This window comes from Drosophila persimilis, unplaced genomic scaffold, assembly GCF_003286085.1.
Source record: "Drosophila persimilis strain 14011-0111.01,24,50 unplaced genomic scaffold, DperRS2 tig00000000-arrow-pilon, whole genome shotgun sequence".
NCBI lineage: Eukaryota > Metazoa > Arthropoda > Insecta > Diptera > Drosophilidae > Drosophila > Drosophila persimilis.
This window is the reverse complement of record NW_020825288.1, coordinates 24,836,927-24,857,062: the sequence shown is the minus strand read 5'-3', so window position 1 is coordinate 24,857,062 and position 20,136 is coordinate 24,836,927. Positions and strand designations below refer to the sequence as shown.

The 20,136-nt window shown below is 42.7% G+C and overlaps 5 protein-coding genes across 7 annotated transcripts; 3 read left to right on the top strand and 2 right to left on the bottom strand.

Annotated features, from left to right (window-relative positions):
* Positions 1-676: 676 nt before the first annotated feature.
* Positions 677-13,539, top strand: LOC6592009 (relaxin receptor 2). The gene is made up of 9 exons (XM_002017401.2): positions 677-764; positions 4,211-4,504; positions 4,864-5,044; positions 5,103-5,387; positions 5,967-6,038; positions 7,247-7,318; positions 11,189-11,260; positions 11,320-11,763; positions 12,687-13,539. Exons 1-9 carry the CDS (start codon positions 677-679, stop codon positions 13,495-13,497), a joined length of 2,319 nt encoding a protein of 772 aa, XP_002017437.1. The 3' UTR covers positions 13,498-13,539.
* A 4-nt stretch (positions 13,540-13,543) lies between these two features.
* LOC6592008 (zinc finger protein 845) lies at positions 13,544-14,628 on the bottom strand. The gene is made up of 2 exons (XM_026993637.1): positions 13,932-14,628; positions 13,544-13,862 (listed from the first exon to the last, which is right to left on the bottom strand). Exon 1 carries the CDS (start codon positions 14,626-14,628, stop codon positions 13,942-13,944), a length of 687 nt encoding a protein of 228 aa, XP_026849438.1. The 3' UTR covers positions 13,544-13,862; positions 13,932-13,941.
* Positions 14,629-14,817: 189 nt separating this feature from the next.
* On the top strand, positions 14,818-15,335 carry LOC6592007. The gene is made up of 3 exons (XM_002017399.2): positions 14,818-14,958; positions 15,026-15,211; positions 15,272-15,335. The coding sequence occupies exons 1-3, from the start codon at positions 14,842-14,844 to the stop codon at positions 15,320-15,322; spliced, it is 354 nt and encodes a 117-aa protein (XP_002017435.2). The 5' UTR covers positions 14,818-14,841; the 3' UTR covers positions 15,323-15,335.
* Positions 15,336-15,348: 13 nt separating this feature from the next.
* LOC6592006 (S-adenosylmethionine mitochondrial carrier protein homolog) lies at positions 15,349-16,593 on the bottom strand. The gene is made up of 4 exons (XM_002017398.2): positions 16,448-16,593; positions 16,126-16,392; positions 15,648-16,069; positions 15,349-15,584 (listed from the first exon to the last, which is right to left on the bottom strand). Exons 1-4 carry the CDS (start codon positions 16,541-16,543, stop codon positions 15,470-15,472), a joined length of 900 nt encoding a protein of 299 aa, XP_002017434.1. The 5' UTR covers positions 16,544-16,593; the 3' UTR covers positions 15,349-15,469.
* A 149-nt stretch (positions 16,594-16,742) lies between these two features.
* Positions 16,743-19,638, top strand: LOC6592005 (isocitrate dehydrogenase [NAD] subunit gamma, mitochondrial). Of its 3 annotated transcripts, XM_002017397.2 has the most exons (7): positions 16,743-16,911; positions 17,011-17,088; positions 17,162-17,941; positions 18,006-18,192; positions 18,250-18,325; positions 18,941-19,268; positions 19,362-19,638. In XM_002017397.2, the coding sequence occupies exons 1-6, from the start codon at positions 16,855-16,857 to the stop codon at positions 18,969-18,971; spliced, it is 1,209 nt and encodes a 402-aa protein (XP_002017433.1). In that variant the 5' UTR covers positions 16,743-16,854; the 3' UTR covers positions 18,972-19,268; positions 19,362-19,638. The 3 variants fall into 3 exon arrangements, with proteins under 3 accessions (XP_002017433.1, XP_026847067.1, XP_026847070.1); XM_026991269.1 differs by lacking the exon at positions 18,941-19,268 and having other exon boundaries at positions 16,744-16,911; XM_026991266.1 differs by lacking the exons at positions 18,941-19,268; positions 19,362-19,638 and having other exon boundaries at positions 18,250-18,329.
* The last annotated feature ends 498 nt before the right edge of the window (positions 19,639-20,136 follow it).

The window sequence follows — 20,136 nt, the reverse complement described above, 5'->3', positions numbered from 1 at the left end:
CGTTCCTTCAAAGATAATTAAATCCGTCAATAAGTATGACAAGCAGTGTATTTTTCAATTAATTTCATCTGCAAGTAAATTATGTCCTTGTATAAAAATTAAACTGACATACTAATCCTCTGCACATCCTCCCTCCGTTTGATAGAAACTTTCTTACGGGTTATTAATTTCCGGTGCATCATTTTTGCTGCACATCAGATCCACGGGAATCGGAACCCATCAAGTGGAAAGCCATTGCCATACAAAATATTAATTTTGAATTTTATTCCCCCCCACCTCTGGCTCCTTTCGCTCCATCTGCTGTGTAATCCTGGCACTTAAAACTCGCTTCTCCGTTTCTTTTTCGTTTCAACGAAGCGCGGGGAACATTAGCCAAATGAAGTGACAAGAAATTAACGAAGAAAAAACGCGGAGCGATATAAGAAATAATAATATAAAAACTCAATGAGTCAGCACCACAGAGTTGTTGTTTGTGGTTCAGTGTATGAATGTATGGGGGCGTGGTCGGAGTGGGAATAGGGGCGCTGTGAATGATGAACTCGGTCAAGGAGGAGTCCGTCCAGCCCGTCCAGCCCGTCCAGCCCGTCCTGCCCGTCCTGCCACGCTGGCCCACTAATTAGATAAGCGCGCATCGAAAACACACAGCGCAGGAAAACCCATCTAGGACCCATCCAAAATGGTTTATGGAAGGAGCATCGCTGTGGGCGTCTGCCTGATGACCGTCGTCATGTTGCTCTCCGCCCTGATATTCTACTTGAGTCTGGGTAAGCGATCTATAACTACATATTTGCAATCTATCAACGCACCATACAGAAGGGGGGTGGACAAACAAAAACGAGAATCAAATTCTAAACTGCAAAATGCCCATAAATTTTATGCTCAAAAGTATTTGAAAGTAATTTGTTGTGTAATACGATAAAAACGTAACAACAAAACCACTCAGTGGGGAGTGGGAAAAACCCAGACGCCTGACCATAAAAAAATAAATACACAACACAAAGTTTGCTCTTGAGCACAAAACAATTTTCCAACGGACAGGGAACGCTCACATAAGAGGGAAATATGTAATTAAATCAAAAGGATTTACATGGAGAAATGCTAAAGAAAGACATTTTTTTAAAGCAATGAATTATATATTTCTTTATAGCCATGAGCAGATCTTTGAGCAAATTACGAGTAAAATTATCTATAAAATTTTAGAGGTACACATGGACTGGCAAGGAAGAAGGTAACGTTTTGATTTGACGATGGTTCTGTTTCTGAATTCAAGAAGCAGGTCATGGTAGATGTTTAAGGAGTTTAAAATCAGATGAAAACATATCCATTTGGATGTGGTTACGTTTTCCTACCAATTGGTTCACGCTCCCAAGTCTCCACTGTATATAAATTCCTTAGCACCGACTCCCTTCACCCTCTGCTGGCTCTTGTTCGGAGTCCTGGTCCTGGTTCCTTGTTCCATGCCTTTATCTTGTTTTACGAGTATCAATATCAATATCATGGAATTTTCTCTGCGTTTTGCTTCGGCTCTCAATATTATATTTTTTATGCCAATTTGCGTATTGATTTGCCATACAAGAAACGAGGAAATAGGCAAAACATTCTTGATTTATGCCACTTTGTCGCCTCGAATCCCAAGTACATGCATCATTCCAGCCAGAGCAAGAAATTATTTATCTCCCGAAGGCATTTGTCCGGCTTAGGTTTAAATCTGCCCGAGAATAGAAGGAAGTTGCCGGAGGCACTAAGATGCATGCTAAAGTGTGTCTCCATCTGGGCCATGAATGGACATGAAAGTCTCTCCTAGTGCTCAAGGTCTGTGGGAATGCTCCTTCTTGGGTACTAATGAAGTCAGAAATTTATAGATGTAGAAGGAAAAGAAATATGGTTCATAGAGCGAAATTTATTTCCAACAAATGGAAATGTAAAAATAGTTTTTGGAAAAAGTTTATCGATGGGTAGACATTAGTCATTTTGAATGAGTGACTTTTCCTGAATGACTTCTTCTCAGAATCAGCAATCGCTTCTTACTGCATTTATTACTTAGTCTAATGATAGCTTAACGAATAGATTCGAATGGTGCTTAAATTTACATATCTGGAGAACTCTTTACACAAAACAAGACAAGAACTGGGAGAATTTCTTGCAGTATCTAACGTATCTATCTATCTAAAGTAAAGTATCTATCTAAATTTGACGAAATTTGTCCTATAAAAGGTTTAGAATGTGGAGGATTTAATCTGTCCTGTTAAATATACAATTTTGATCTTCTTGCTTAACATTTCTTCCTTCCTTATTTGAAGTCTATAAAATTAACAATATACAAATTCAGGATATAAACACCTCTGAACGGACTGCTGTTGTCGGATCATGTATTACTTTTCTTTGCAAAGGAAACCCCATTTTATTTTCAATAGAAGCTGTCTTGATGAACTCTTTAGACTATTGTTTGCTTTATAAATGCCATACATTTTTCTAAGGATACTAGGAAATAAGGGAAATCACTTTCTAGGGGTGGCCTCCTGTTCTGCTCTTCTGCCTGGTGTACTCGAAAACAACTAAAAAAGAATATGCTTTCCAACCATTTTATTACGCAAGTTCATATCATATGGATTAACGGGTCCCAAGGTGCTCCGTATCCACGTTTTTTTGTCATTTGTCTAATGAATGCGTGCTCCATAATCGCGGGACTTTAATTGCCTGAATACTCAGGCGGTCGACGCCAGTGGAGACGCGACACCCAGACAAATCATAAAATTGATAAAGTGAAAAACAAAATTGACATTTTATTTGATGGCAATTGCCGAAAGAAGCTGGCACTAGTCAGCCAGAAAAAGTCTCAGCTCAGGATAAACTAAGTCTAAGAGTAAGCCGTACATAAATCTACAAAAACTTATACTTTGAATTGCTTTTGGAGGAAACTCTGGCCCTGCACCATTGTTTGTGCAACTTTTGAGGATAAATTAATTCGTATGGCTTATTAATTTCTTTGAAGCAAACAATCATTCGAATTATGTACTGCCAATGCCTAACCGCCCAAAAAAAAGAAAATAACATATTGTTAACAAAGCAAAGCAACCCAAAAAAAAAAAATAAATAAATAAGAAAGAACAACAAGCAAAACTTTCTTTGGACATTAAGTTTAATTGCTTTGGCCTGAAATCCGAAATCCTTTGTTGGATGGGCAGATGGGGGGCGGCATTAAGTTGTCATCTCCAGTTTAAAGTTTGCCTGCCAGCGATTAGAATAATTACTTATACGCCGCGTAGGGTGCATGATAAGCTGCTGAAACAATAAGAACGTTGGGTATAGTAGGGTATGCTGCTTAAGGGACGCCCTCTGAAAAAGTTGCTGTACTTCTTAGAAGAGGTTCTATGTATTGGAATCTACACTCACAAGCAAATGGCACAGTAAAAGAAAAGAAACTCGTATTCAACGAAATATATCGATTTTAAATTCAAAAAGAAATTCAGAAAGAAATTAAATAGAATGCACTATTTGTAATACTGCCCATATTTAATCGAAATATAAATAACATTTGCGTGGGTCGCGAGCGCTCGTTCGTACGATGTTAAATATACGAAAAAGGTAGAAAACAACCATTTTCCCCACCTTTTTTAGAATTTTGATGGAATTTTGTTAGTTTAGTTGTTTAGTACAAAAGATAATAATGATAGCAATAAACACGAAGTCGCGAACGTACGCAATATAGAAATCGACTTTGGCTTAATCTAGTAAAATGCGACAATCTGCCAAAAGGATTGGAATATTCTAAAGCTATTAATTTATTTAAGAAGAAAATTAATGTAGGTTTCTTTTGAGTATTTACAAAGTATTTATATCTCTTTAAGCATTTTTTAGGTTTGAATTAATGGAACCGGTACCGCTTATTTTTCCATATGTTCTTTACTTTATCACCTCACGTTTTTCCATTAGTAGGCTCTTTAGAGAGGCTCTTTTTGAGGAACAACTTTTATCAAGAATAACTATAAGAATTACTATAAAATATAATTACTTTTGTGTAAATAAAATAGTTTCTGTGCTATTGTCTTTGGGTGTTTAAAAACATGAACAGCGGGATTCTGTAAATAATTTCTGTGTAAATACCAAAAATATTATTTAATTGTGATCTTGAATAACTTAAACAAAACTAATCAGAATCGACTTATCTTTCGAGTATTAATTATTGTGTATATTTTCGTGTTGTTGGCAGGACCCTGCCCCTCGGGCAGCTTCGCCTGCGACAATGGCACCCTCTGCGTTCCCCAGCGTCAGATGTGCGATAACCGGCCCGACTGTGCCGATGGCAGCGATGAGCATCCTGTGGAGTGTGGCCTGCTCTACGGCAGCAAGGAGATTGCCGATAAAATTGTGCGTAGTGCTATTGAAAAGAAACAGCAACAGCAGCTACAACTACAGCAACAGAATCAGTCGAATGCGAGCACCGTGGATGCGTCTCCGCCAGCGGTGACAAGGAATCAGAGCCAGACAATGAACTGGACTTGTGGTAGGTGGACGATTCATTTCATTCATTTAGCCAAAGCATCAATCAACTCCATCCACCAGATTAATCCAGAGTGACCGATTAGCCAAGGCATCAATCTAGTGCAACCGATTGTTAGGACAGTAAAAACTTGAGTTTTTCTACAATTCAATTCGAAACTATAATTAAAATTGATTCTAATTCATACCATTAACACTCAAACACTTTTAATCAGATATCCCAAAACTTTAATGTTGTAAAAAAGTACACAATACTTAAGGTGTTCTATGTCCTTAAAACACTTACTCGATGGACTATATTTTTGACTCTGAATCTGTAATACATCTTCTGTTCTATTCTCTACTTCTCTTCCCTCCCGTCAGGTATCGTCACATATCCGCGGAGCTGCCGGTGTGGCCAGGGCACCACCCTCTATTGCGGCATCTATGCTAAGCTGCGTCGCTGGCCGCGCATCAGTGTGGAGGTGACCAATCTGATCATCATCCGCAACAACCTTACCCTAAGGGAACATGTCTTTGCCAATCTGACGCGTCTTCAAAAATTGTAAGCTGAAAAATCACTCACAATGGACTGTAACCGCTTTCATTTAGACCATTTGCAGAACCCTTAAGTTCAACAACATATCACGAGTACCCCTGGGCAGCTTTGGTGGGTTGTCGCAACTGGAACGCCTCGAGTTAAGTCACAACAATATCAGTCATCTCCCACACGGCCTCTTCGGTGACCTGCACTCCCTCCAGTGGCTCTTCCTGGTCAACAACCATCTGCACCATTTTCCCATGGAGCAACTGAAGTCCGTCCACCGCCTAGAATGGCTCGTCCTCAGCCGGAATCGTCTCACTTTGCGCAATGTGCAGTTGCCGAATATTTCCTCGCTTTACGAAGTGTAAGTAAATCGAATTGGGTTATGGGAGGGCTATTCTATTTCTAAGATTAAAAAACACAAACGAAAGCAGTCTCCGGCTTGGTCTGGTCTCCCACTCTGTTGATCTATTCAAGCGTGAAATGCTTTACACTGTCTGCCATTGTTAAGCGACGGGCAGACACCCCACTCATTGGGTTACTCGGGTATTGGGTGTCGAGAGTCGAGAGTCGAGAGTCCGGCTCCATGATGGGCCATAAGCTCAAATGCTCTTGAGGACTGGGACAATGCTGTCAAAGTTGTTGCACTTGTTTAGATTTGTAAGTGTGCTTTTGGTATCTTTTAGTTGAGATTGTCTTAGAATTTGAAGTTCTGTTCGTTTATGTATTCGAATTTGTTTAAACAGCAGACGGAAAGAAGCATTTCCACGACTCTAGTCAGTAGCCGAAATTTAGTTGAACATCAACAATGATTATCTTTCATCTGACTAGCTAAAGCATTCATCACTTATTCACACGAGCATGGCGACGAGTCTCAAAGGGGTCTTACGCAGAGCTTAAACAGTTTGTTCCACCATTGATAAATATGTATTTACTATTTCAGCTATTTGGATTACAATCGAATTGAATACGTTGGCGAGGAAACTTTTTCGCAACTGGATCATTTACATTTGCTGTAAGTAAAATAAACTCCTCCGTATTCCTACTCCCGAATCCCGAATCGAATTCTGAACCTTAGAGATGGGAAAGAGGAGTAAAAGATGCCAGAAGTGTCGAACAGTCTATTGAAATATGTTGTACTTAGATTTTATGGGGCGTATGCGTAATTTTTACCCTTCGCTGCATTTTGCTTTCGTTTTCAGTTCAGCCTCAACAGAGTTTTTGTTTCATTTTCTTTATTTTTCTTTTGAGATAGATTTATATGGGTCATATCGGCCATACAGGGAAGGAGCGATGGAGATACATGTTGACATGACATTGAGCAGGATATTGGATGTACACGACGCGCCTCCTTTTTTTACCGAGAAATTTATGCACCAATAGGCATAAATTGGCACTTTTATTGTTTACACAAATAACATATGCTAAGCAAATAAGTGTTTAAACGAAATTTTCCACAGACACCACCGACACCGACACAGACACAGACACCTTAGACAATTTGAAAGCATTTATCAAAGGTCTCTCCACAGGTCTCTGGCAGAACCCCTGCCAGGACTCTGCATCTGCCTGCCCGCCGTAGCATACATAATCATTAATTTATGCTTCAATAGCTGACAAGATACGTCAATGGGTCGTCTGGGTGCCCGGCCTAACTCCTATCCTGACTGAAAATAAATCAGTTAGCCAAATTGCCCAACGTAAATAAATGTGTTAACCTTTGCAGAAAGCGTGAGCAGAGGAGAGGCATAAAGATTTAGATGGGGGATAAATTGTGTCGCAATATCATCATACAAATGTGTCAGCAATTCAGCTGAAAGTCTGAAAAGCAAAACGACAGCAGAGTTTTCGGGAATCATGTGAAATACAAAACGAGTGCTTCAAAACCGCTGCAATCATGGATTCCCACTAATCAGATATTACTATTCAAACAGAATTAAGGATTTTGCTCCAATCATTTATCAAATAAGTCATAAACTTTGCGGTGATATCTGACATTTCACATCCCCCTTGGGGAGGATGACGCCGTCAATGTACATTGGTGGAAGATGTAATCTCCTTTCATGGAAACAAATATTCATAGGAGAGGACAGACATATATTATGTTTTAAGTTCATTCGATCAGTATATGAATTTTCGCTAATTTTTGCTCATTTAATTTATGTTCTCTCTATTTTCGGGCAATTAAAAAACTCTTTTGAATTATTTCCATGGAATTCCCAGGGACCTACAGCACAACATCATCAGCCACATCCATGGACGGGCGTTTGCGAATCTGGAAAATATTCGGGATATGTGAGTATGAGTATAAATTCCAGAGGATGGCATTTTGAAGTGGGGGAGGGGATGGCAAGGGTGAAAGTTTAACACCGACACTAAGCATGAATTATGGTGACGCAGAGCTAATTAGCATAATAATACGAATAATGCCACGACACAAGCAAATGAACTCGTGCCTTGGTCAAAGGATCACAGAATCACAGCCGAACAAAGCCGCAGGACGCGACACCACAAATGTCCCCAAAGTAAATTGTAATTTTGCGTGGGACTTCAACCGTTCGAGCCCCTTCCCCTTGTTTGTCACTCGCTTTGTGATTCAAAATCATATTCAATGATATTAATTTTGAGTTCATTAATGCGCAATTACGTATACGCCGGGGTCTCCTCTCTTCTCCACTCCGCTCATGAGAAATTTCAGTTGAAAACTTTTGTGCCCACAGACAAATAAATAATAATAAGAAAAACAAACTTAAGACAGGGAAAACTATCCAGCTAAAGATTTCCCTCTAGCTCATCGATAAGAGATATATTTTAATGAACAGAACTCCACCACGCCCGCCACATAAAAAAGTTGTACCCCCTTCGGGGAAACTAATCTAACCTTTATGGCCATAGTTTATTACTATGAAAATTATATGCAACTCTCTAAAGAAAGTGGGTGGTACGTACGAGTATCTATAAACATAAATCGTAAAAATAAACAAATTGTTTAGCGCTTTGAGGAAGGACTTTGATGAGCCTCAGACAGCATGGCGTATGCCCGATAATATTCTTGGGGAAAAAACATACTCAACCATTAAAGTTATCCTTTAAGGATTTGTTGGGCTTTCACTTTGAATTCAAACATTTTTTATGGGAGGGCAATGTTGCTTTCTGGCTTTCATAACCCCATATATCAATAGTATATTCAATAAATGTCTCTGCCAGCTCTGTCTTTCTCGTCTAGCATCAAGCTGTGGCCTTAATAAATTTACCATCCCATATATAGCAGATACATCAGCATATCAAGGAAGATAGCACCCCACACACCCTCTCATAAATACCCAGACATGGATACAAGCACAGCCATGAGGTTGCTCTGGCTGGACCAGATTTCATTTGGTTTAAGTGAAAAGTATCTTTGGCGATTTTTGTATCTTTTGGGACTGACTTCTGGCCACGAAACAGAATAAACAAACATTATTATGACCAAATAAAAATGCAAATAAATTTGTATTTTATGAGAAAACAATTTCGCCAAAGCCTGGGCTGTAGCCGAAACGAACGGACAGACTCTCGGACCGAAGTTGCTGGCCAATAATGAAGGAGTTTATTGAAATCGACGCTGGTCCGAATCGTTCCCCCAATCGTCATTGCTTCATTAGACCCTATCCCAATGCTTTCCCACAGTTCTGTATCCTTTATGCCTGTTGATGCCATACCAAGATCTATCCCCACACCGTATCCATGCAAATAATTTTGCCCTTTGCCGGCGTGCGAGGAATTTCCCAGCATTCCTGGTTCCAGCTCTTGTGTGGCGCACAAGTGTAAGACTTTTATGGCCAGCAGCAAAAAGGAACTGCACAGAAATTCCTCCAATGCCAACGGAGAGTGTTTTGGTGTGTGGGTGTGTATTTGTATCTATCAGATACCCATCTAAATGCTGCTCATGTATCCAGCAGTAAGGCCTCGCTTCCTTCTCTTTGGCATTTTCTGCTGATTTGTTTTGTTTGCTATGTATCCCCCTGGGATGTACATGGACCGATAGGAGAGGAGGTGGGGCAGCCATAAAACAAACGAAAATATTTGTGAAATCGCTGCACTAATTTGATTCCTGCTGTCCAGGACACTGAGCCAGTGACAGGTCATTATGGAGGAGAGCCTTGGACATTGGGCATCGGGCTTAAAGACATTCTTCCACTCGTGCACTCATTGTCCTGCCAAAGCTGCTGTTGCTCTGACGTTAATTATGGTCAATATAAGCCCCACCCTTTGCCACTCCCTTCTCCAGCTCCTGCTACTGCTGGGGGCAGACAGTGCAACAAATGCCAGAGTACATTCGTGGAGCACATTGCCCCAAAAGAATTCCACAATTGAAACGTGTCATTTGCCGGAGAAGCGTAAATGGTTTCATTTGGTTAATATGCTCTTCTCTGAATGGACTAGCGTGGGCTACATTGATTGGGTAAATACTGTATATATAAAAGCAATGCATTTGCAATGCGATCTTTGTGCAGCTAAAATGCATTTTCTTTATGTATTTGCCTTTGAAAGTGCTCAAGTATTGATTTATTGAATGGGATTGAAGCCTTTTACATTGATATGGTATTAATGAAATGAGCTTGAAAATTATTTGATGCATTTAACAATGGGATTAAAAATGAGTAAGCGCGTTAGATGTAAAGCCATGGAAATGTTTTGTATTTCTTCGAAATGCACCTCTGAGTTAGTTTTATTTAAATTCTCGTTTTTAGAGACCTTCAAATGTAGCCTGGTGAGAGCATTTACGTAGCTGTCTTGAACTTGTGGCCCATTCCATAATTTGTGATATATTTTCCGTCACATTTCCACGTACCCTGCACGTAGCGCACTAACACCACTGCAGGCATTTATTTGCCATATTCTTAAATGCGCATTGACCGCTCTGCCAACCCATCCTGCCCTTACACCACGACTCTGCGACCATGCCCCTTGATGCTGACGCATTTGTGTTGCCTACTTTTGTGGGCCCTGGTCACTGGGCCACGTGTGCTGGGCCCTGGATGTGCTTGGCCATGAGCAATGGGCATTACCCGAGGCTTATTTTGGGGCAGGACAGGACTTGGGGACAGGACAGCAACTTGTTGCCCTACCTCAGAATTATGTTAATTGTGCTCGACGTCTGGTTTTGCTTGGTGTTTATGAAGTTATTAAGTGTGATATTTATTCGTGGAACCGCAGCAGGAGCAGCAGCAATGATGATCCGAGAGGCCTGTCGCTCAATAATTAATTACACATTTACATACGAAATTATGTGAGTGTGCCCACATTTTTGGGGTATCAATTTATGCTAGAGTTAAATATTTTGTTAAGGATGAGGCCGGGAACTTTATAGCCAGCCGGCAATTACCAGCAATCTGTGGAATCTTCTGGGAGCTTGGTGGGGGTGGGACCTGGCTTTTGTCTTTGTGCGACAATCCATAAAAACAAACTGTTAACAGTTGGCGCTTGAGCATTGATTGACCAGACAAGTGCAAGAAATGGAGCTGCTTCAGCATCAACTCCAGGTCCAGCACCAGTATAAACATCAGCTGCTGCACTTCACACGGAGACGTGACACAGTGGCGCTATGGCATAACACACAGATGAATATAAAAATAAACTTGAATCATTTTACCTCGCCCAAACACTATTCCTACTGCCACTTAGCCATCGTCCAGTGTTTCGCTTAGTAAATGCGCGTATTTAAATGCATTTTATTTGTTTCTGGAACCACAGTGCCACATATCCTGTCTTCTCGTCTGCTCGTTTACTCGTAGCCCTGTCTGTCATGAATGATGCGCTCTTTCCTGTGGAAAGCCAACACATTTAACCCCAGAAAGTTGCACCCCACAGATTGATAGACAATGTTTGTGCACTGATTTATATTGTCGCCCAGCTCTTAAATATACATTTTCGCTATTATGTTGCCGGCGGGGACTTTATTATGTGACTCTTAAAGCTCTTGTTGCTCCATCTTAAAGCACAAGAAGATAAAAAATACTCCAAAAATATTATTTTGGAAAGTTTTAAAGCTGGAGCGGAGGACGTTGTGGGCTGCTTTATCAGCGCTGCTCCAAAATGTGGGGCCATTAGACGCGGCTTACGCGTCGTATACGTAATGTTGAATCTACGAGACATTTATAAGACGTGCATTTCGTTTTACAGCCGCCTTGTCGGCAATCCCATTAAGGAATTATCTGGAGAAACATTTCTGCACAACACTCGACTGGAGGCACTGTAAGTGAGGGAATCATATAACCTTATAAATATACCCAGAGGTGATTGTTTGATTTCAGCTCCCTTGCCCAGATGCCGCTTCATATCCATCGCAGCCTGTTGCAGCCCCTCAACATCTCCTTCCTGAATCTGACGGGCATCCGGTACGACCACATCGACTTTGCTGCCATCAACGGTATGCGAAATCTCACGTATATCATTTACGATCGCTTCTTCTACTGCTCCATGACGCCCCGAGTGCGTATGTGCAAGCCATCAACAGACGGTGTGAGCTCCTTCAAGGATCTCCTGACCAAGCCGGTGCTGCGCTACTCTGCCTGGGTAATGGCCACCCTAACCATATCAGGAAACGTGCTGGTCCTCTGGGGGCGCTTCATCTATCGGGACGAGAACATCGCGGTGACCATGGTCATTCGGAATCTGGCTCTGGCCGATATGCTAATGGGATTCTATCTTATCACCATTGGTATTCAGGACTACCGATATAGGAACGAGTATTACAAGTGAGTGTATTACACCTTGGGCTCTTTTTATACCCGATACTCAAAATGGGTATTGGGGTATATTAGATTTGTGGTGAAAGTGGATGTGTGTAACGTCCAGAGGGAATCGTTTCCGACTCCATAAAGTATATATATTCTTGATCAGCATCAATAGCCGAGTCGATTGAGCCATGTCTGTCTGTCCGTCCGTCCGTCTGTCCGTCTGTCCGTCCCCTTCAGCGCCTAGTGCTCAAAGACTATAATAGCTAGAGCAACAGATCTATGTACATCACTACCTATCCACTATTCGCACGAAGTTACAAGATCTACGGCTCAATATGATCAACCGGCAAAACTTTGAAATATGTACTTCCTAGCTACGTTTTTCCAAATGCACACGATTTTCGCTTCTGAACAGAGTCATTCAATTTGAATGATGCGGACATTCTGATGGTAATTAAGCTTTTCCACAATTGAGGACATTCAGTCCGACATTGCCGACATTCCGCATCTGGAGGGTAATAATGTATTGCATATAATGCTAAAAAAAAGCGTCGAGGGTCAAGACAGGGTTGTCAAGCTGCCCCTAACTTAATGTCGTCAGCGAGTACTGATATGCGTAACGTAAAATATCGAACGGCGATAGAAGCCGACTACAAGTGGTTTACCTTAGCCCTATACATTACATTGAGAAAATTTTTAAGCGGCTATTGACACATGTAGTATATCTTTTCTGTTCCATCAAAAGCTTGACGATTTTAGATTTATATTAAAACATTTATTTTTGACTTCATTCTCGATAGCAATTTTTATGTTTTCCTTAAAACGTTCATCCCTAGAGATACATACATACATATGCGTATGACAGACAAAGCATGTGTTTTTATATCAGGTCCCACCAAGCTCATAACTAAAGCTTAATGTATCTATACCTATCCTTTCAGAGTGGTCCTGGACTGGGTCAGCTCTTGGCAATGCGTAGCCATTGGCACTCTGGCGGTCAGCTCCTCGGAGGTATCCATGTTAATACTGGCCTTCATGTCGCTGGAACGCTTCCTGCTCATTGCGGATCCCTTTCGCGGACATCGCAGCATCAGTGTGCGTATCATGTGCTTCTCCCTGTTCTGCATTTGGCTGACGGGCGTGGGCCTAGCTGTGGCCCCCGTGGTGCTCTGGAATTCAAGCACCAAGTTCTATGGCGCTCACTCCGGTACCTGTTTTCCCCTGCACATACACGAGGCCTATCCCTTAGGATGGCAGTACTCGGCGTTTGTCTTCCTGGGTGTCAATCTGCTGCTGCTCGTGATGATCGCCCTGCTCTATACGGCGCTGTTGATCTCCATTTGGCGAACGCGAAGTGCCACGCCACTGTCCCTGCTGGACTGCGAGTTTGCGGTGCGTTTCTTTTTCATTGTGCTCACGGATGTGCTCTGCTGGGTGCCCATCATAGTCATGAAAATCTGGGTGTTCTTCAACTACAATATATCGGACGATATATACGCCTGGCTGGTGGTCTTCGTGCTGCCCCTCAACTCGGCCGTCAATCCTCTGCTGTATACCTTCACCACGCCCAAGTATCGCAATCAGATCTTCCTGCGCGGCTGGAAGAAAATCACCTCACGCAAGCGGGCCGAAACGGCCAATGGTAATGCGGGCACGATCACAACTGGCACGGCGACAGGCTCCTCACAGCATCCGGAAGAGTCCACCACGATTGCTAAGGCCATGCCGCTGGCCCTGACGTTGGCCAACTGAATGATGTCCACGGGGAGTTTGAACATGTATACCATCATCAGATAGAGAAAATTGAGTGCCGCAAGCCCTTCAGAGTATTGGGCCTTGCATTTATTTTGTCTATGATAACAAAATCTATCCATTTATGTATATCTATGAGCATCTATATCTATGTATATCCCTCAATATTTATGTAAGTTAACCAAAGGTAAGCGTGAAATACATTCAATGTGATATTTGTAAGGAAATTTCCCTAAAATTTGATTTTTATGGGTTATGGCTATGCCAGAACCAACTTTTGGCGAATATTGTGGGACGCAGACATCGCATTCAGCTCCTGCAGCGCCAGGTTCATGCCGTGCTGGCGCTCAATGTGAACGTGCAGTCTGAAAGAAAAGTAAACGTATTAGTATATTTGGAATGTGCTATGAGCCATCCGGAACACAAAGACTTACGATCCGAGATCTAAGTTTTTTTCGCAGTAACTGCACTTGTGGCCAATTGCTGGTTCTCTTTAGTGTGGATCTTGAGGCATCTAGCTACGCCAAATTTCTTTTCGCAGAAATCGCAGTGCTGGTTCTTCACGTGTCTGCTCAATGAAAATTTGTTGGCGAACATTGAGTTGCATTGCTGACAACCGTGGAACGGACGATTAGCGTCATGTAGGTGCAGATGCCGATTCAAATATCGTTTCTGCTTGAAAGCCTTGTGGCATATCTTGCAAGTGAAGTGAGGCACAGGTTGTCCATCTTTTTCAGCAGTCTCGTGCTTTGCCATCAGATCGGTATCTGTCATGGCTTGGGGTTTGGTAACCTGAGCCTTGGCCATCGGCATCTGCTCGGTTTCCGCTTTTGCAGCCTTCTCTTCCTCTTTTACGTACTTAGCCATGGCCTTGCAATAATCGTGGAAGCATTTAAGCTTCTCACCGCAGTCGTTGCACAACGGTTGGGCGCTGTTTGGGCACTGACGTAGATCCTTGCCAGAACACATCTGGTGGCAATCAAAGAATGAACGCCCCGCCTGAGCATCACAGATCGAGTTCATGTTCAGTATCTGGTGAGGCTGGAGCTCTTGACCGCAAAAGCGGCAATGATTCTTGAAGTTTATAAAAAACGTCGGGTCTTGTTGCTGCATTTGATTGTGTTGATCCATTTTTACAGGTAAATGCATACAATACGAGAATTTATGTTACCTTAACCTTAAGCTAGTGGAAATAAATCCAAAAGTACCGCCTGAGCGTTGAGAAAACGATAAAGGGTTGCCACCAAAGCACATGCTAACTGTGTGGCAACTCTCTCCACAGCGCTCAAAATTTTGTAAGCAATCATTTTCCGCAGCAGTTATTCGCAGGGACAAAACAAAGGAATGGATTTGGGTGTCAGCACCATCGAGCCAGATTCCGATCTCGTGCATCCAGACGATGCCCAGTATATCTGGCTGCCCATCGCCACGCTCGTGGCCATATTCATCCTAGCAGCTTTGGTGCGTTACATTCCTTATCGGCAGTGTTTGAACAAGTGTGCGCCCTCGTTAACATATGTATTTGCAGGTGTATGCCATGTCACGTAGCCGCTGCCAATGCTCTTGTCCCTGCTTGAAACGGATGAAGCCGCCCCGTATCGACTACATCAACGTGGATGAGGAAGATTCAGATGTGCCCATGGCCGGTGGGGAGGAGTTGGGAGAGCAATATGCTGCTGCCAGCTTGCTGAGTGGTCGTCTGCATATTGAAAATGTACGTCTGGTATATGATATTGATATTTGGAATAAGTAATGATCGTTTTGTTGTACATAGCGTCCAGAGCACTGCCACCACCCTCCAGGGACCTGCAGTTCTCCTGCCTAGGCGGATAACTGAATCTCTTACAGAAGAAACTTCCATACAATTTATTGTCCACATTGTCCAACTTGGTGGTTGTCATCCATCAAATCAGCTTAGATACTAAATCAATCGATGTGCCTCTGCCTTAGGTATAACAATAATAACACTAATTTAAGGGTCAGTATTGGTAGCGCCCAACAGGCGCGTTGTTAGGTCGTAGAATCCAAAGAAGAATGCCCCGCCAAGTGTGATCCACAGCACACGCGGCACAAATCCAGCAAACAGACTGAGAAATAAATAATATTTAAATATTTGTAAACAGATTTCTAGAGGCTTATCATTTTGTTACCCGCTGAAGCCTCGTTCCAGATAAATGCCGTGAAGAATGCTGTAGGCATTGCGACGCCGCGTGAGGCTCTCCCGTTCCGCTAGCATAATGCGTGTCTTCACCACATCCAGCGGAGTTGTCAGACCAGCTGAAATGCCACCGGCGACCGCGCCGCAGAGAGCAACCGTTAATGGCGTTGACTCGTAGCCCGTTATTGGTGTCCACTGGAGTTTAAAGTACTCCCACAACGGGAACTGTATCAAGCTGAATGGAATTTCGCGCATGATGGTTGAGCCAAAGCCACGATAAAGACCACGACGCAGTCCTTCAGTGCGATAGGCACGCATTAGGATCTGGAAAGCCGACTGCTGCTGCTTGTGGCCCAGCAGAGTCTGCGATCGCTGTTTAGCTATCTCCACAGGTACGCGAATAAGGCACGCCAGCTATGAATACATAAAAGTATTAAACACAAGCGTATTTTGATTCCAGTCAGTCCTACCACTTCTGCTGTGGACGCTGCCGCCATGTGGACATACGGAGAATCTTTGGTATTAGTGACAGAGCTAAAGAACTGCTTGCCGCACTCGTAGGCACAAAAGAAGAGCGCCGCTGTAGGTGCACTGCCGGTGGCTGCAGGAGCCAGGCCCTTGTAGATCCCACGGAAGCCGCCGGCACGCCAGAAGCCCAATTCACTTTGGAGTCGCGTTTTTACCGTGTCTATTGGAAAGAGGGCGATGTCGACCACCACGCCAGCCACTCCACCAGCCTATGAAAGGTCATGTTATGATTAATATGCTTTGATTCTTAATCTTTCAACGTACCACCAGAGCATGAAGAAATGAAAATTTTGCTACCGGGTCCTGCATGCTGATGTGCGCTGCGAGAGCGGCCGAATCCTGAGCTAGATCTGCAGCCATTGCTTACAATTATTGATTGCGGTTTCCAATCTTAAGTCATGCTGTCAGGTTTTTTGTTTTAAATAATAAACACATTGTCTGGTTTGGTTGTTAACGTAACAAGAAAATCAGCTGCGCCGCAGTGTTGCCACTTTAGGTAGCAACGGTCTGGCAAAACCGCCCAAACAGCTGTTCGCGGTTGTTCTTTGGCAAGAGGAAGACCACCGTTTTGGCCAGCATATTAAAGCGCACTTGGCCGTGATATTTTTGAGTGATTTGCAAGACAATTGGCTACGGCAGCACTAAAGGCAAATAATCCACGAAACGCAATCATGGCCCTTCGCTTGACACAGAGACTGCTGCAGACGCAGACGCCGTTCCTGACACGCGTAGGTTTTCGTGGGCTGAAAATTGGCCAAAATTACATAATGTGGTGGGCCGTGGAACGGGCAGCAGAACTGATCGTTTCCCTATCTAATCAATTTCAGGGCTATCCTATGCTGGTAACCAAGGAAAAGAGCGAGGATGTGGCCCACACCAAATCGTCGCTGCAGAAGAAAGTTACGGTAGGTGTTAACCGCGCACAAGTGAGGTTATAGCATAGACAATATTGATGTACATATGTATACGTTTGTGCAGCGGACAGATATCCCATCGGCCCAGTATGGTGGTCGTCATGCTGTCACCATGCTCCCTGGCGGTGGCATCGGTCCGGAGCTGATGACATATGTGAGGGAAATCTTCAGCTACTGCGGCGCTCCCATTGATTTTGAGGTAATCGACATTGATCCCTCCACCGAGGGAAACGATGATCTGGACTATGCCATCATGTCGATCAAGAGAAACGGTGTCGCACTCAAGGGCAACATTGAGACCAAGTCCCAGGAGCTGTCGGACATCTCTCGCAACGTGGCCATCCGTAATGAGCTGGATCTCTATGTGAACGTTGTCCACTGCAAGTCGTATCCCGGCATTCCGGCCCGCCACCAGGACATTGACGTTGTTCTGATCCGTCAGAACACCGATGGTGAGTATGCTATGTTGGAGCATGAGTCGGTGCCTGGCATCGTCGAGAGCATGAAGGTAGTCACCGTCGAGAATGCCGAGCGTGTGGCCCGCTATGCCTTCGAGTATGCGCGTCAGAACAACCGCAAGAAGGTCACTACCATCCACAAAGCAAACATCATGAAGCTGTCCGACGGTCTCTTTCTGGAGTGTGCCAACCGTGTGCACAAGGACTATCCCGAGCTGGAGCACGACAACATGATCATCGACAACACCTGCATGCAAGCCGTGTCCAAGCCCCATCAGTTCGATGTGATGAACATGACCAATTTGTATGGAACCATTGTGTCCAATGTGCTCTGCGGCTTGATGGGCGGAGCTGGCCTCATTTCCGGCCGCAACTACGGCGATCATGTAAGTATTAAGAGTCTTTGGAGCTGCCACAAAATACTGGTTTGACGTACGATTTCGTTTTCAGTACGCCGTGTTTGAGCCGGGCACCCGCAACACAGGCACTGCCATTGCTGGCAAGAATATTGCCAATCCCGTGGCAATGATCAATGCCAGCATTGACATGTTAAATCATCTTGGCCACAAGGAGCATGCCAATGTCATCTACGAGGCCACCTATCAGACCATTTGCAATGATGCCATCCGCACACCAGGTACGCGCGCCAACTAATTGCTTAAGTTTGGTTTTATTTAATCGTAACATCTTACAGATCTGGGCGGCAACCACTCCAGTACCGATGTTGTTGAGAATATACTCAAAATCTTGAGTGCCAAGCGCGTGAATTGGTAAAAAAAACGCCCTGCATAACTCTTTTGCCTTATTATTATGTTATAACGCGCTCTCACCCAAGTGCTGTATTTAGTGTTGAATCAGAACACATCTATCCGCTTGTCCTATTTTTTATCGAGTACTTCACTACCTATGTCGCGAGCCTATATATGTTGTATTATAATTTCATGCTCTATTATTGTATTATTTTGATTCGTATTCCCAGACAGAACTGTAAGTGTTACATGTACAACTTTATTGTTTTAACCCCCCACCAAAAACTGTGCCCCTAACCGAAACAACACACACAAAGACCTAATCCTAATCCTAACTTATCTACTAATTCGTAGTCCTTAGTGTAATTTCTGTTTAGTAAAACGCTTTGTTGAATTATTTCTGTTTTAAGTAGTGGTCCTCCAGTAGTCACAAAACACCAAACACACACCCAGTATACACACCCACACACAAAAAGTATGTAGTCTGCGTCCACGCACGGATTATCCTTCTTTGCAACGTATAACCAATCCAATCCAACTGTCTTATGTGCAAATCCAATCTAACAAATAATTTTATTTTCTCTACTCCCTCCTCCGTCCCCGAAATCGAAATCCAAAATGCTTACCCGCTCGCAGGCCACATGGAAACTATTTCAACCAATTATAGGCACTATCGCACTACCGAAACTCAACCTAAACCCAAACCCAAACCAAAACAAAAACAAACTAAACAAACAAAACAAAATTCTATTAACCCAGAACTAAGCCGATTTGAGAGAACTGTTATAAGCGACATCTTTTACCCCTAAGCCAATGCATTCAGCGTCTACCCCGAAAGAATCAGTTTAATTATGTTTGAGGTCAAATTGTCTCGCTGCTTAACCAATCCAAAAATACTATGTACCCCTCCGGCTATATGTCCATTCGTGTGTTCCCATTTGATGTCAAAAGTGTGATAAATCAGGTAATACTCCAAACTCCAAATACATTTCTAGCTTTAAAGAATCGCTCAGTTTACAGTCCACATAATAATGCATTTCGATATTTTACTCCACAGATTTTCTTTGCCGGCACTATCCACTGTCTCTGTACTATTCAAAGCCCCGACACTCTAATTTAATCCCTTCTCCCTTTTATTTTACTATATCATTATCCTAAGTAAAAAGCTCTTCAAAAATGTTAGTTAGCCAAGTTTTCCAGGAATAGTCAAGATATTAAATTGTAAATTAGATTTTCCAAGAAACGATTGTGTAATATTGCGTAAACAAATTCAAACAAAATGTATTATTCTGTTCGAATATTTATTAGAAAAATCTAAAAGTATACAAAGACAACTCTGTAATGCGTTTTAATTGTTGGGAATGGTAAGGACTTTGTATTTATATAGCATACAAATTGAATGGGATATTTGAGATCTAGTTTGGAATTCAAGCGAATTCTTCTGTCCCTAGAATATCAAACACACGAGCACTTCGGCACATTACAATACACGATAGTAAAACAGTCCCTAAGGGTTCTAAAAAATCCCAATTTGTGCTAAAAGACGACAGTTTCTTATCAAAAGTGTTGAGATTCCATTAAATCACTGTCTGTGGAAGTTTTAGGAACTACTACTTTGTAACGATATCACTCAGAAGGAGATGATCTACCATCTGTACGTGTTTCCCGCAGCTGCTTGGTAAGATCCAAGCGTATAGTACTAGGAAATTTGCGGAAGATGTTCTACGAGAGTCCAAACATCATTTCCACTTCCACGAAGGAGCAAGCATGTTGTCGTGTCTACAGATTGATTGATTCGCTCTTTCACACTATCATTAAGTTGCCACTGTTTA